Genomic DNA, 15646 nt, shown 5'->3' on the forward strand with positions numbered 1-15646 from the left:
TGTCCTTTTATGGAAAAACACTGAACGTGACGCTTTCTGGGTAACAGGTGCATAAAAACTCACCCTCATTAGCGAAGTGTGGCGACTCCTCAGCGAAGACCTCCCCTGACCCCACCTGTGTGAGCGCCGACAGGTAGAACTTGTAGCGAGTGGATCGGTCCGGCAGGCGGAGGCTGAAGTCTGTCGCATTAGGAGGAAACGTCTCCAGCTGTGGGCGACCTATCCGGGAGCCATTGACTACACAGACAGACACACACACACACACGATGAGTTAGCTTGCTGTCAGAAATATAGTATCACCTGATGGTACCATTGGGCAGAGCGGCTGGATGCAGACAGACAGTTCTTCCCTCTGGTGCCCCAGTTCCTCTTTAACCTGCTCTCATCCTGCAGCCTTCAGCTTCAGTGTCACTGTGGTTCACAGTCAAGATAACTGGGTCAAACTGGTCTGGCAGGACTGTGTATGATGTTAGAATTTTCCATCAGTTCTTTGTTCCAAATACAATTGAATAACAACCAAAAAAAACCTGAATCCTAAAGCTCCTAAACTTACCAGGGTTTTCCCTTCAGTTCCAGGAAAAAACTATGCTGAGAGCTCTGCTCCTGAGAGACAGGATACCCCACTGGCCCCAATATAAGACAATATTCATTTTCTGTAAATTAGGTTTGAATAAATGAGGGCCATCAGCCCTTAAAGTGGTCACAGTAACCCACGAGTTCACGGCGTCTCCTGACTTCTTCACTGCAGGGATCCTTTCACGCAGCCAATAACCAGAGCTCAGACAGATTCAGAGAGAGGAGGAGGAGCACGGCACAGTTCAGATCCACTCACTGAGGGTGGCGGTACTTAAACAGGGTCATTGTGGCTCTCAGGACACTGTTTACATCAGAGAGCATTTCTGCTCTGCTTCAGTCCTCTCTGATGTGTGAGGAACAACAACAGCTGTTGTGTTTAGTTTTTTAAGAAATATCATTCTAGAATATACCTTCCTAACCCTGCTTACACATCACCACTCAATTAAAAACATTTGTGTAAACAGTATCTGTGGGACTAGTTGGGATTTGACCAATCAGAGCAGCTCACTTGTTTGATACTTGAGCTGGTATCCAATCAGGATGCCGTTGGGCTCCAGTGGTTTGTCCCACTCCAGGTAGAGGGTGTCGAAACTCCTCCGGTTGATCCTGAAGAACCTCGGAGCGTCGGGGACTGTACACACACACACACACACACACACACACACACACACACACACACACACACACACACACACACACACACACACACACACACACGCGCGCGCGCGCGTATATTAATATTGTCCCTGTACAAACCCATGTGTGTGTTTGCATGAATCCCACACAACACTGATGAACATGCTACGTGCTCAGAAACTATATGATATGTGAGTCTCTCCTGGACATGATGCTTCGTCTGAGCTGCGTCCTCACCTCCCTCCTTGGTGGTGAACTCCACCGTGTTGCTGGGCGGACCCTCGAAGCGGCTGTTGGCTACAACCATAAACGTCTTGTATTTGGAGAAGGGCACCAGCTCAGTGAGGATGCCGGACGGCTCAGACACGGTGCTGTAGAAACCTTTGGTCATCTTCTCCTTACTGACCACCAGACCTGGGACCAGACTGGATTCACGCCAGTAGTACAACTGGAAGAAAAAGAAGAAGGAGGAGAAGAATAAGAGGAAGGGGTTTATGGCTAGGAAGTGCAGAAAAGTAACGTCCAGTGTATTTTTGCAGAAATGCAGCCGGTCTCACTCTGAACTCTTTGAACTCTCCCTGCACAGAGGCGGGGTCCACAGACTTCCAGTGGATGTTCGCCTTGGTGCTGTCAACCTTTGACACCCGCAGGTCAGTGGGAGCATCGGTGGGATCTGAACACATGAAAAGCGACGCAGAGCGTGAAACATCAGAGAAGGGTTGGCGTCTTTAAAAATGTGATACCTGGTGTGATCCACTCACTGTCCTCTCCGGAGTATCCAATGACCATGTTAGACTCCGGCCCTGATCCAAAATCATTCCTGGCCTGGATTTTGATCTCATAGGGCACATAGGTGTCTGTGCTGTGGACGATATATTTGGACTCCAATGTGGTCACGTTACTCCACTCCTCCCCCGTGTCCTTCCGCCTCCACCAAACGTTGTAGTGCAGGTTTGGGCCATTTCTCTCCAGATCAAGCAGAGGCTGGAGGAAAACAAACAAGACGCTCACTATGAGCACACTGATTCTAGATATACTGATTCTAGGTACACTGATTCTAGATATACTGATTCTAGGTACACTGATTCTCGGTACACTGATTCTGAGCATACTGAGTCTTGGTACAGGTACTTGGGTATTGAACCTGACAACAAATTGTGTTTTGAACCTCATTTTGCTTCCACAACGACAGAGACTTTGTCCCTGAGGAGATGAGCTCCTTAATGTCTCCTGAGATGATGATGAGTCTTAATGTCCTGGATTATTGCCTGGTGTGGTCATCTGACTCTGACCAATAGAAACAGGCTCTGTGGCCTCACCAAAGTGGCACTAAGATTAGAAGGAGGGGTCCAGCCCAGTAGGCAGGTGGTCTGACAGGCTCTGTCCCCTCTGGAAAGCTAAGACCACCCCTCACAGTCTGAACAGGTCGTCGGTTCAGGCCCCGTTATGAGGACAAAGAGACAGTATTTTACTGCTGTCTGTACATCGCTTCTTTACACAGACTGACCACTTGAATTTTGACCTTTGAACTCCTACCAATCACTCTGGCCATCGTGTCATTCTGTCTGTTGATGTCCAAAAGGTGAAGTCTCATTAAGAGTTTTAGTTAGAAGTCTAATTTCTTTCAGCTGTACTGAATTATTCATTTCTTTAGTTGGCAGGATGTATTATTGATAATACTTTTTTGGGCTCTTCCATTATTACACTTTGTACAATGAGTTTTTAAACCGTGACGACCTTAAATCTTTATCTGAGTGATTTTCTTCAGACGCTGGAGTTCATGCTGTTACACGGGTTTTTCTCATGTGGTCCTTCTCTGAGAGCAGAAACAGCCTCATGGGTTTGTGATCTGATCACATGCATTTACACGTACAGTACGTCCTCAGTACACAGTCATGTCCGCCCTGGTCTTACCTCCCAGGTGATCTCCATGTTATCCTTCTTGGAGCCCCACCCTCGCAGACCTCTGGGAATGGCATCTGGGGCTTTTTTAAAAAAACAAAATTCACTGAGATCAAACATCAGCTCCAACAAACAGCAGGTGTCTGCCACAGTCTGCTCTGTGTCCTGTGTTTGAGAGTGTGTATGAGTCAAAGGTCACGGGTCAAATGTTGATTAGGAGGCAGATTAAAGATCAGCGTCAGTCCAAACTATGCATCACCAGTACCTAAACTTCAGACCAGTGTGTGGTGATCCTCACCTGCTCCGCTGGTCTTGTATCGTGGGGAGGAGCGGCTGGGCTGACTCTGGCCCACCGAGTTGATGGCGATGACCCTGAACTGGTAGTTTACGAAGGGGGCGAGCTGCAGGATGACGGAGTTGAGGTCCCCAGGGTAACTGGACAGGTTCTGCCACCTGCCCGGCTCCCAGCGGTTCTCCTCAAACTGGACCAAGAACTCTGCAGAGACAGGAAAAGAAGACCACTACTGTTGGAACAGTGGAAATCTGGAGAGGAGCGGTTCAGCAGGTTGTCTAGGATGTCTTGTTCTCTTCTTGGTCATGGTGTGGACCACCTGCAGCTGTGGCTCCACATATTCTCCTCTCACATTTCTTTCATGGCTCTATTGCATTGATCTTAAAGACACTGTGTAGATTATATTTATTGTTTCATGAGGAACTGGCTCCAGAATCATTATAACTGCAGATAAATTGATCTCGTTTCACCTATTTCCAGCTCTCCTTCACTCATCTGGGGCCCACAGGAAACATTTCACCTCCATGTGAAGACGCTGAGATCAGGGGAAGCTTCAGATGCAGGACAGAGCTTTGAGGAGTGTGTGCACACTGACCTGTGATGGGGCTCCTGTGGTCATTCCCAGGGATCCAGGTGAGGCGGATGCTGCGGGCTGCTGGGTCTGACAGATCCAGATCGATGGGAGGGTCTGGACGGTCTGCAGAGAGACAGGGTTTGATCAGACCTTAGGTGAGGCTCACACACACATACAAGCACACACATGCATGCTGCAAAACACTTGTGCTGCACGGTGTCATTTAATCAACAAGTAAAACACACTCCTAGATACAAAACACCTGAGTCTACAAATCTACACATCTCCTCCTGTTCAGTGGGAGAGATTATCATTAAATCAAACACTGAACCAACTTCAAATGATCAGATTGATTATTGTCTCAAACTGGAAACAGATGTTTTCAGATTTAATATGAGATAAAGTGATTTGACAGGATGGATTGTGGTGCATGCACATACAAATCTGGAGAAACAAAATAATCTTTGGCACATGATAAATTAATATCCATTAAAACTGCTTTCAATATAATTATCATAATGTAACAGAGGCACAAGCTCAGAAAGAAAAAAGAGGAGAAAATAAACATAAAGAAACAGAGGAGGGAGAGAACAGAAGAGGACAGATTTCCACCCAAGTCGTGTGTTACCTGGAGGCAAGGCACTAGAGACTGAGGGGTTGAGGGAGGCTTCCTCTGTGGGGCGTGGTCAAGGACCAGGAAGCAGGTATAAAGGTTAGAGTCTGCAGGTTAGTCCACTAATCAACAGCAAGGGAGCACAACCATTAACAAGTCATTTAGATCACACTGTCACTTCATCATGCAGGCAGCTGAGTCACAGGTGTAAACCAGGTCACAGGAAGCCCAGCGGTTTTCTTCAGGTGGACTGACACACACAAACTCGTGTCACTGTCTCATTACCTGAATGAAATGTGCTGCTTCTAACAGCCAAACTATGATTTTTATTTTTCCCCTGGTTTATTTCTGTGACTCACTGTCATTAAAGGCCCACATCAAATCAACACTCACACAAACTGAGTCTACAGCTGCACTACAACACCTTCCTCCTCAGCTCTACAGGGGAGCTAAAGCTAAGCTAGGTGAGTGTTCAGTAAACAACAGTAGGACATGCTTGATTTCCACAGAGCTGAGAAACTGTGTGGAGAGGAAACTTTCTAAAGAAGAGAATAAAGACTGAAAACAGTTTGTCTGAATGTGTCTGACATGGAAACACATGTACAACAGGAACTGGAAGAAATGGTCCTTTCCTTCAGGATCTTCACTTATAAAGTATGAATATTATGATTACTGGCTTTAAAAACTGTTTTTGATTTGCAATGACTCCTTCAGTATCTCAGGCCAGCTGTCCTCAGTTATATATGTATATATATATATATATATGTGTGTGTGTGTGTGTGTGTGTGTGTGTGTGTGTGTGTGTGTGTGTGTGTGTGCGTGTGTGTCTGTGTGTGTGTGTGTGCGTGTGTGTGCGTGTGTGTTTCTTGTGAGTATAAAAGGGGCTGATGCAACATCATGAGACAGTGAAACAGTCTGGTTACAGCTGACTCCTCAGTACATGTGAGTACTCAGGTGATACTGTGACTGGCTCTGGCAGGTGATATCCTCTGCTCTGTCTGTACCTAACACAGTGAGGCGGGCTGAGGATGAGTCCTGGTCTATCTCAGATGTGACAGTGCAGCTGTAGGTTCCCTCATCGCCCTCATTCACGTTGGGGATGGTGAGCGACTCGTCGTCCTTCTTCAGCCTGGACACACAGACAGAGACAGAGGAGTGTGTGTGTGTGTGTGTGTGAAGCTGACGTCTGTGTAAACCAGTTAACACTGAGACGACACTGTGTTTACTGGATTGAGCTGTTTGCTCTGAGAACGTCTGTCTCTCGTGTTAAACTATATGACAGGAAACAGAGACTCTGAAGACGAATGAAGACACGTCCTGTGTTTTGATTTCAGACACTCAGTCTCGTGTTCAGAAAGTATCAGACCTTTGTTATAAAATAGATATAAAATTTAAAAAAAGAAAAATGATTTTTCCTCATCAGTCTACACTTACTTTGTCTTAACAAAGACAAAGTAAAAACTCAAATATCACATGGACAGAAGTTTTCAGACACTTTTAGCTCAGTTCTCTGGATCATCTCTGGCCACCATCAGGTTCTTGGTCTCCTCTCTTCTCCCCTCATGTCTCAGTTAGTCCAGGTCCAGGTCTACAAGAGTCTTGACACACTCCTGTCTCTGAGCTCTGCAGCAGCTCCTTCCTCCTCCTGGTTTCTGCTCTGATCTGCAACATCAGCTGTGACACCTGATATGGACAGGTGTGTGCCCAATCAGCTGAGTTTACCACAGGTGGGCTTCAGTCCAGCTGTAGAAACATCTGATGAGCCAGAGAGATCTAAATTTACAGAGTCATAGTATAGTGTCTGAAAATTTATGTCAAAGCGATGTTTCAGTTTTTACTTTTTAATCAATCTTTTGTGAGAGAACTGGAGAATAAAAAACAAGCTTTATGGTGATGGCGTTAGGATTTAAACTTTAACCAGCAGTCTGGATAAGTTAGGTGCCTTTACCTCCATCCCAGATAGAGAGGCTTGTCATCCTTGGTCCAGGTCACGGTGACGGGCAGGCTGGGGTCAGATTTCACCTTACAGTCGAAACGAGCCGTGGAGCCCCTGATGACCGACTGGTTCTCAGAGGCCCGGACTATACGAGTTGGCTCTGAGGTGGAGGAGATGGTGAGGATGAAGACGAACACACACACACACACACACACACACACACACACACTATATTAACTCACATATTTAGATGCACTCAGGAAGGAGGTGTAATCATATCAGCTGGGTGTAAATGTTAAACATCTGTAAAACAAGCTTCGTCCTTCACTGAAGGACCGCCTTGTTTGGAGGGGGGCGGGGCTTATGTCAGGTCAGTGAGGAAACAGGCATACACCTGAACAACAGGCACAGCAGAGAGGGAGGGACAGTGAAACCTTCATGTTCCACTGGCTCAGAGTATACTGTGGAGAACTTCCACAGAAGAACACAGACAGATGAAGACATGTAATTCCAGAGGAAATAATGGCAGGTTTGACGTTTATTTACATTTCATCACTTTCATGGAGTGACTTGATTCCTCAAGGGTGAGGAATGCCTGTCCTGTGTTTGTTTCCTGTTTGCAGCCACACACAGAGCAGCAGCTGGTCACTGTGAGGAGTCTGACACAGAGTCTGCTGGATTAGATTCTGATTAAAGGTTTAATAAAAGGCACAAGAGATCTGCACATCACCCAGCAGTGCAGGCTGTTTGGCACCAGGGAAGGAATCGTGTCATGTGACACAGCAGACGAACAGAAACAGTGATGCAGGAGCTGATTATTGCACCGTCAGCTGTTTGTGACATCATGCTGCCTGGTGATGGTGATGACCTTAGTTCTCAGGGTCACTGTGAGTGTGGATGCTGAGTCAGAACTGCACTGTGAGTGCAGCAGTGATGTAATGTCTGACCTTTGACCTCCAGGCGGACCTGCTTGTCGGCCGTGCCCAGGATGCTGTGGGCCACACAGGTGTAGGTGCCCTCGTCCTCCACTCGGGCTCGTTTGATCTCCAGGGTGCCATTGATGTAAACACGGTACTGACCGCCATCCAGCCCGCTGCCCTGTCCATTCTTAAACCTGCACACAGAGAGAGCACATGGACACAGGTAGAAGAAGAAAGACTGGACCTGGTGATTCACCTGGAAGCATCGGCGCAGGATGATACTCACCAGCGGAGCTCCGGCAGAGGGGAACCGAAGAACGGACAATCCAGGAAGGTGCGGTTGTTCTCGACGACTTTGATCAGCTGGGTTTTAGGGCCCAGCATCCTCGGAGGCATGTCTGCGGGGGGGAGGGACGGGGGATTAGTTCATCGTTAACAAGGAATCCACAGGTATTTTCCATCTGCACAGTGACCTCTGCGTCTCACCAAGAACACTGACGAAGGCGTTGGCCAGCAGGTAGCCGTGCTGGTTGGAGGCGTTGCACTGATAGACAGCGCTGCTCCCCATCTGCACCGAGCGGAAGATGATGGTGTCGCCCAGCACCTGTCTGCTGGGGTTGGGGGGAGAGCCTGGGGTTGGGGGTAAGAGGGAGGAGGGTGGAGAACAGAGGGGCAGGAAAAGATGTTAAAGAAGTGAAGGAATGATGGAGCTGAAGGACAAGATGATGAGAATACAAGATGGAGGCCCCTGATCGGGCCCCTGACTCAGACACCCCTGTGTGTTCAGCTCCACTTACTGTCTATGGGCTGCCCGTTGATCAGCCACTGAATGATGGGTTTAGGGTTGCCGTTGGCCCGACACACTAGGCGCCCGTTCTCGTCCGGGGCCAGTACCAGGTTTGTAGGCTTGTCCAGCCAGTAAGGAGCCGCTGTGGAACACGGAGGGGGGGTCAGCATGACGGACACACCCACAGGTTCATGTATCTGTCACAACACACAGCCCTGACCTCCTCACCTTTCACCTGCACAAAGATGGAGTGGCGTACGCTGCCTAAGTGATTGTTGGCCATGCAAACGTACTCCCCAGCGTCCTCCTCTGACACGCTGACTATCTTCAGGGTCTTGTTGAACTTCTCGAACTTCACCTTCTGCCCTGGCAGGTCCCCACCCTTCTTAAACCACTTGATGGTGGGCGTCGGTCTGGTGGGGGAGGAGGGACACAGATGTGGGTTTTGATGTAAATGGAAAACTGAACAGATCTAATATCCATATGTCAGTCCTCTGTGTGTGTGTCAGTGTGTGTGTGTGTGTGTGTGTGTGTGTGTGTGTGCGTGTGTGTGTGTGTGTGTGTGTGTGTGTGTGTGTGTGTGTGTGCGTGTGTGTGTGTGTGTGTGTGTGTGTGCGTGTGTGTGTGTGCGTGTGTGTGAGCTCACAGTCCAGCAGCAATACACTCCAGCAGCAGTTTCTCGTCTCGTAGCACCATTTTGGAGCTCTCACTGCCCGATGGTGAGAGGAAGGTCGGCGTGGTCTCGGCTACTTTACGGCCTGCAGATGAGGAGCAAGGGGGTGGGGGGGTGGAGGGGGTCAGTATACAAAAACACATTCAATCTAATCCAACAGCACTGTAGTCAATCTTTGTAGCATGACTCACTTCCTCCTCTCTGTGGGCGCTGCCACATATAAAGCTAACACTATTACTCTGGTCATTTCCCTGTGGCTGTGCTCCATCTCTGTAGCGAGGCCAATGTCCTGTAAACCTGTCTAACGCTCTCTGGCTTCTCTCACAGGAAGACATTAAGAGATGCAGGAACAACAGCAGGGTCACTGATCTTGCTTTCTGTTTGCCAGAGGAACAGAGATGGAGAAGACGCCATTAAAGGCTTAAATGAAGCAGCTGATACAGCGTGCCCAGACTTTCTGCTGTGATGAGATTAGTTTCACATCAAATTCAAGTTTGTTTAGGGTCATGTGGTCCATGCATTAGTCCTCAGCCCTGTGTTAAACCTTCCCACAGGACTTGGCTAAGGCATTAAGCCTCAGTAGCAGCATGTAAGTGGACCCTTTAGACCAGACCCTTGGTTTTTAGACTGTGAGGCCTTTTATAATCCACACACATCACACGATGACGATGATGAAGATCTAGAAGCACATTTACTAGAGAAGCACAGTTAGTTCAGCTTCAGCTGGTTGGAAAAAGTCAGTTCAGGCTGAGATGTGAGCAAACTGCCAGGACCACATCACCCAGACAAAGTGTGTGTCCATCAGGCACAACAAGACTCGCACACACCGTGGGACAACATCACATCTCATCTCTGTTTGAGAAGTGATGAAGTCCAGATGTATAAAGCAGAGTTTAAGTCCTTTAAGACAGCAGGAATGTGCCGACTCCCACTGTCACTGATCACTGACTGATAACTGAACCAGTTCAGATAAATTGCTGCTCATGATTCTAAAGACTAATTTTCCTTTGATCGTTACTCAGACTCCATTAATACTGTGGACACCAAATCCAGTCAGCGGAGAGCTGCAGCCTGCAGAGAAGTGTGTGGGATTAAGTTAGCATTAGCCTCCTTTGTGATGCAGATCTGTGTGGGATTAAAGCATCTGTTAGTGGTTAGCTTCTCCAGTGGCCAGCAAATAGACAGGAGTGAGTGAGGAGGATCTGTTGTCGTTAGTAACACTGGGAGGAGAAGAAGAATGACAAAAGGAGGAAGAATTGTGAGGTACAAGGTCATTGTAGTGGGTAGCTACGGCAACGCAGGGAGCACCATGGAAACATGGCAGCCTGCTGCTGATGCTGGCAGGTCTCAGGATGCAGTGGAGCCTTCAACCCCCTCCCACCCACAAAGAGACAGAACTGTGGTCTTTGCTTCTGTTTGTGCTTTGAAGAGATTAGCAGCTAAGCTAGCATGTGTGTACGAGTGTGTGCTGGAGTGGTGGTGTGTGAACGTCTTGACAGCTGTCCCCATCACTTCCCCTCACACACTCACACATAGATGAGGAACCTTATTTCCATACATATATGACTATTAATGATCACAGCAGGAGTCCAGACTGAATATTCATCATGTGACCAAATCCTCCCCAGCCTCAGCGGTATGCTCAGTCCCTCCGGGCCTCCAGCCTGGTCGGTGACAGGGCACATCCTCTTCCTCAGGGACATATCCCATCTACCAACGCTGCATATGCTGCCACTTTAGTTGATCTGTTCCCTGCAGCTATGGGCTCATTCAATTCTCTATTTGCAGTAGACTTGAATCAAGGCTAATTTGTATGTTAATTACGATATGTTTATTCATTCCATGTGATCATTTAACACCGACTGAGAGGTGGAATAAACAGATCATAGACTAAATTAGATGAACACATATTTCTACTGTGTGAGTGCACATCAGGGTCAGAGAGAGGCTGGCGTCGGTCATCCTCTCCTGATACGTTGGTTATGATGATGTCATGTGATTGATTCCATAATGAACAGCTGACTAACACTTCACTGAGTGATCAGGAGAGATTTTATTCTGCTGCAACATTTTTATTCCATATGACTATGTGTAATTTTTAGTGTCAGTTATATCAGGAGTTTCAGAGGAAAACACACAAACAAACAAACAAACAACAGCCAAATTTAACACACAACATACAAGATAGAGATAAAAATACCGGAAGCTCAAGTTCAAAACTGGTATCCAACAGTGTAAACCAGAGTCAGACTATATCTCACTAGTTTTTGAGATTTAAATCTGGGAAACATCAACTGCTGCAAAGTTCAGTCAAAGTAAAGACAATGTTAAGATAATAAAATGAATCAATAATCAATAATCATCTGAAAAGTCCTGAAGCTCCTTTCTTCAGATACTTAGTACTTAGTACATAATGTAGTTTAAAGGTCCCATGTTGTGTAAAGGAAGATGTCCACATGTGTTTTCATTATAAAGCAATAAAAACATACCAGATTTCAGGTAAACACTCAGAGAAACCAAATCCTGCAAGGTTGGATGGTGGGTCCAGGTGGGCGGGGCTTGGTGCATGGCTGAGAGCGGTGACTGCTTTGTTGTGACATCACAAAGTTCCAGAAGTCCTGACGGCTGGTTTTAAGGCTCAGTGTCTGAATACAGGCTGTGTGCATTTCTCTGTGGACTGAGGCTTTGATACTTTCACAGTGTTAATTTATTAACTTTACTTTCACAGTATTAGACCTGCTTTATAATCAGAAACACATGGACATCTACCTTTAGACTGTGTGGAGCTTTAAAATAAACACAACAACCCATTCTCACAGAAAGCAGTTAGAGGTTAGATGAGTGTCAGACATCAGTCTGAGGTCAGTGGACGTGTTGAGCTTCACTGAGCAGACTAGTGTTTATAGACATGTTACTGTGGATCATAACTAAGCAGTTGGACAGGAAGTGGAGCTGTCCTAACAAGAAGTGACTCACCACCAAAGGGGCCAGTGGCATTGTAAGACGTGTCATTATACAGCTCCTCTGAAAACACAGACACACACACTCATGCAGATTCATGAGCACAGCTGAAAGAAAGAGAATCCTCTGAAGGAGGAAACATCAGGCAGCTCCTGTCATGTCATTACATCACCTCTAGATGGAGAAGTGGAGCTCAGAGTTCAGAGCCAGTTACTCCAGCGTTCACTGTTCACCGTCCAATAAATGACGACATGAACTCATGAAGATTTGAGGGCACAAAAATCAGTAAGAGGCAAGTGTGTGTGTGTGTGTGTTTGTGTGTGTGTGTGCTACTCACTGGTCTGAACTTTGAGTGTGAAGGGGTTCTTCTGCTGGATGGTGTGTGTGAAGAGGAAGCGAGCGTTGCAGCTGTAGTCTGTTTGAGCATCTTGGGCAATAACGTTGGAGAAGTACAGGTCTCCATTCAAACCCATGGACACTCTCTTATCCTGAGGGATCGGAATCATAACTGGAAGACACAGAGGAGGACAGAGGAGGAGGACAGAGAGGAGGACAGAGGAGGAGGACGGAGGAGGACAGAGAGGAGGACAGAGAGGAGGACAGAGGAGGAGGACAGAGGAGGAGGACGGAGGAGGACAGAGAGGAGGACAGAGAGGAGGACAGAGGAGGACAGAGGAAGAGGACAGAAACGAGGACAGAGGAGGAGGACAGCTCATGAAACCACATGAACACACCAGATTTCACAGTAGCAAATAAAACCTTCATCATCTCTTCATCATCATCTCTAATGTCTGGTAGCTCCATGTTACCATCACCCACTGATATTCTGTCTGTCCCTCTGACCTCTGACCTCTCTCATCAACAAACTGTATCTGCAGGTGTTACACACGTCACCGCTGCCAAGTAATTGGCTGATATACTGTATGTGTGATCCACTTCCACAGGAGGCTGTGTCTGGATGTAGCTGCTGCCACGTTGAGACGTCACATCTTTAACCTCCTCTCTAACGCCACGAGCCTGTATTTATAAGTATTTCTTCACATACAGCTGTTCACGTTAGCTCTGGAGACCCTGCTCATCCTACAGTTAAACCCACACAGACATCCAGACAGATCGTCACACACTGTGACTGCACAAACTGACGTGAGCCTTATGGTCGTCAAGACAGTGCCCCGGGACCAATCGGCAGCCGGCTAGCAGTTCACATCCTGCGTTGGCGTGTGTTACAGTGTCTGGGCTACATGACAAGTTGATATGATGTGGTGTGGTTGATCTGAGCATATATGACTGTGTGTGTCATACAGGCTGTTCACTGTGGTGGTGGTGGAAGGGGGGGGGGTGTCTTCTTCTTCTTTTGTTTGAATCTGAGTTATTAAACAAGTGTCCTTTACAGTTTCTGCAGCAGATCTATGCAGCATGCACACACACACACACACACACACACACACACACTGGCTCAGCAGTACTGCAGCACAACTCTCATGGGAGAACGACAAAACAAAGAAGAGAGGTGAAGAAAAGATGCCAGAGAGGCTGGAGCCTTTACAAAGTCTTCAAACTGCTGAGAGAAATGATCAGGTTCAGACTGAACAGATCTCCACACCATCCACATCAAAGGATTATTGCAATCTAAAGGGTCTAAAAAGATCAAGTCTCAGCACCTGGACCGTTTTTCTTTGGTTGATGCTGAAGTGGTTGTTCTAAAATCCAACTACCACATCCACATCATCCCTAAGACTGATGCAGTCAGTCTGCAACTGCTCAGTCTTAAGAGGCACATTTCCTTTAGTTATATTTGAGGTGTATGGGATGCAAGAAGGGTCATAATTCATCTCTTGATGTTAAAACCAGCTTTCTGGGCCTTTTTATAAGGACCTACTTCCAGGATATGACAAAGGTATATTTGATTATTTTTGCCCAATTGTATTAATTTATTCATGATATTTACTAATATACTGGTGCTGTCTTTTCATAAAGTGGATTAATCCTGACAGGCTAATCTACATATGTGACCTGTAACATGTGGGATCTATATGAATATTTATGATGTATGCAGATGATGCACTGAAGCATTCATTTTGTTTTAACTTATTTGATTTGTCTCTATATGGAGTTTCTAATCTCCTGCTCCTTTATATATTAGATCATAACAGAACAGAATCTTGTATTTCACATGGGATAGAGGTTATTCCTTTTGAAGATGGCTCCTGATTGTTGAAAACCATTTGCCTGATGCAGGTCCAGCACGAAACATTGCAAATAAATTGTTTATTGCAAGTCAGAGAGTGTGTGCTGCTTCAGGTCCACTCATCCTGCTCCGATGCACCTGCCTCACTGAACAGATGAGCCAAGTGTCCTGTTTGAAAATCAGTAAATACATTTTTTTTTAATCTGCACCTTAAAAACTGCACCTGACAGTGTAGAGAAACTCGGCAGGACAAACACACTCCTTTAGGAAGCAGAAACGTCTCATTGTGTCTGTGTGTATATTTGTGTTTAACTGTGCTCACAGCTGCTCATCCAGAAGGTGAACGGCGGAGGGAGGCCTGGTGGGGGGTTGCAGGGTAGAACCAGCGGGGAGCCTTCAGTCACCACCACCGGCTCCAGCACCTCCTTCGGCCACAGAGGAGCCTCTGGAGGAGGAAGAGGAGGAGAGATGAGGTGTGTCTGCTGCTTACAGCTGTGTAGCATTAGTAATGTTTCAAACCCTCCCCATCATCAAACACTCCTGTGTGTGTGTGTGTGTCTGTGTGTGTCTGTGTGTGTGTTCTTACTGGAGACCCGCAGCAGGATTTTGTTGGACAGAGCTACTCCAAAGTCATTGCTGGCGAAACACTGGTATTCTCCTTCGTAGTCCTCTGGTCGTCCTCCGCTACGGAAACCGATCTCTAGGGTTCCTGAGCGCTTTCGCATCGTCACCCTGGGGTCTTTCCCAATGTTGAAAAACTTCCCGTTCCTTCGCCATGAGAACCTGAGCCACAGAACAAAGAACCAAAGAGCTGCCATGAGACCACTGTTGTCTGCTGACCCAAACAAACACCCTCTGCAGTCCCAGGACATGTACCTGAAGCATATTTTAAAGTGCCCTTGTTTTCATGTGTTTGTTTTAAGTATATCCTGTCACGTTTACCTCCCTGTTTCCTGATCTGCTCCTGTTTATTTATTATTTTGCCATTTTTCAAGCACCATCAAAGACAGTCAACGTATTATGTGCAGTTATTTCACATTAGCAGCTCAATCCCTCCCATTCCTGGAAGGATTTTAATCTGAAACATCTGCAGGAAACGCTTTATCAAAGGTAAAGTGACAGTGGGTGAAAAAGAGCAGAGCAGAAGTGACCGGAATAAATTAGTGAAAGAAAAAAGCGCTGAGCATGACATGACTCTTCTCCTCTTGTGTTTTTCCCTGGCAAACTGATTTTTTTATGTTCATGCATTTGAGACTTTGTTGAAGAATATACAATCTCCAGTCTCTGCAGATTGACTCTCTTCAAAAAATCAAACACAAACCAACAACTTTCAAAGTAGAAAATGAGTCTGAAACCCTACTGGCGTCACCATGTTAATGTGAACTCTTAATTGTTCCAGCAACTGGAAAACACGAAACCCTTTTGCTGTCGTGTGGTTGTCATCTTTTATTACTCAACTATCAAAATCCACTACACGGCACCCTCCGCAGCTTAATCCTGATCCATGTGGCGCTCCCTAATTAGTGAAAACACCGACTGTCTTACATAACCCGCCTCTATTTTTAGTGTCAGCGTGGATTTACAGAAG

The 15646-nt window shown here is 46.6% G+C and overlaps 1 protein-coding gene across 4 annotated transcripts in view; it reads right to left on the bottom strand.

Annotated features, from left to right (window-relative positions):
- nfasca (neurofascin homolog (chicken) a) overlaps nt 1-15646 on the bottom strand; it is a 123500-nt gene that overhangs the window by 24507 nt on the left and 83347 nt on the right. For 2 of the 4 annotated variants that reach the window (XM_071495244.1, XM_071495245.1), the window contains 21 exons: nt 14645-14841; nt 14381-14503; nt 12208-12378; nt 11886-11933; nt 8883-8994; nt 8465-8649; nt 8247-8378; nt 7936-8079; nt 7736-7847; nt 7477-7643; nt 6542-6689; nt 5598-5722; nt 4609-4653; nt 4002-4103; nt 3413-3610; nt 3127-3197; nt 1974-2196; nt 1770-1885; nt 1450-1660; nt 1085-1207; nt 64-237 (listed from right to left, as the gene is read on the bottom strand). In XM_071495244.1, the coding sequence (XP_071351345.1) occupies nt 64-237; nt 1085-1207; nt 1450-1660; nt 1770-1885; nt 1974-2196; nt 3127-3197; nt 3413-3610; nt 4002-4103; nt 4609-4653; nt 5598-5722; nt 6542-6689; nt 7477-7643; nt 7736-7847; nt 7936-8079; nt 8247-8378; nt 8465-8649; nt 8883-8994; nt 11886-11933; nt 12208-12378; nt 14381-14503; nt 14645-14841 (2927 nt within the window). The remainder of the gene's footprint in view (nt 1-63; nt 238-1084; nt 1208-1449; nt 1661-1769; nt 1886-1973; nt 2197-3126; nt 3198-3412; nt 3611-4001; nt 4104-4608; nt 4654-5597; nt 5723-6541; nt 6690-7476; nt 7644-7735; nt 7848-7935; nt 8080-8246; nt 8379-8464; nt 8650-8882; nt 8995-11885; nt 11934-12207; nt 12379-14380; nt 14504-14644; nt 14842-15646) is intronic. The other 2 variants (XM_071495246.1, XM_071495247.1) reach the window with 2 other exon arrangements.

Source organism: Trachinotus anak, unplaced genomic scaffold (assembly GCF_046630095.1).
Source record: "Trachinotus anak isolate AG129_WGS33_773 ecotype Australia unplaced genomic scaffold, CSIRO_AGI_Tana_v1 ptg000013l, whole genome shotgun sequence".
Lineage (NCBI taxonomy): Eukaryota > Metazoa > Chordata > Actinopteri > Carangiformes > Carangidae > Trachinotus > Trachinotus anak.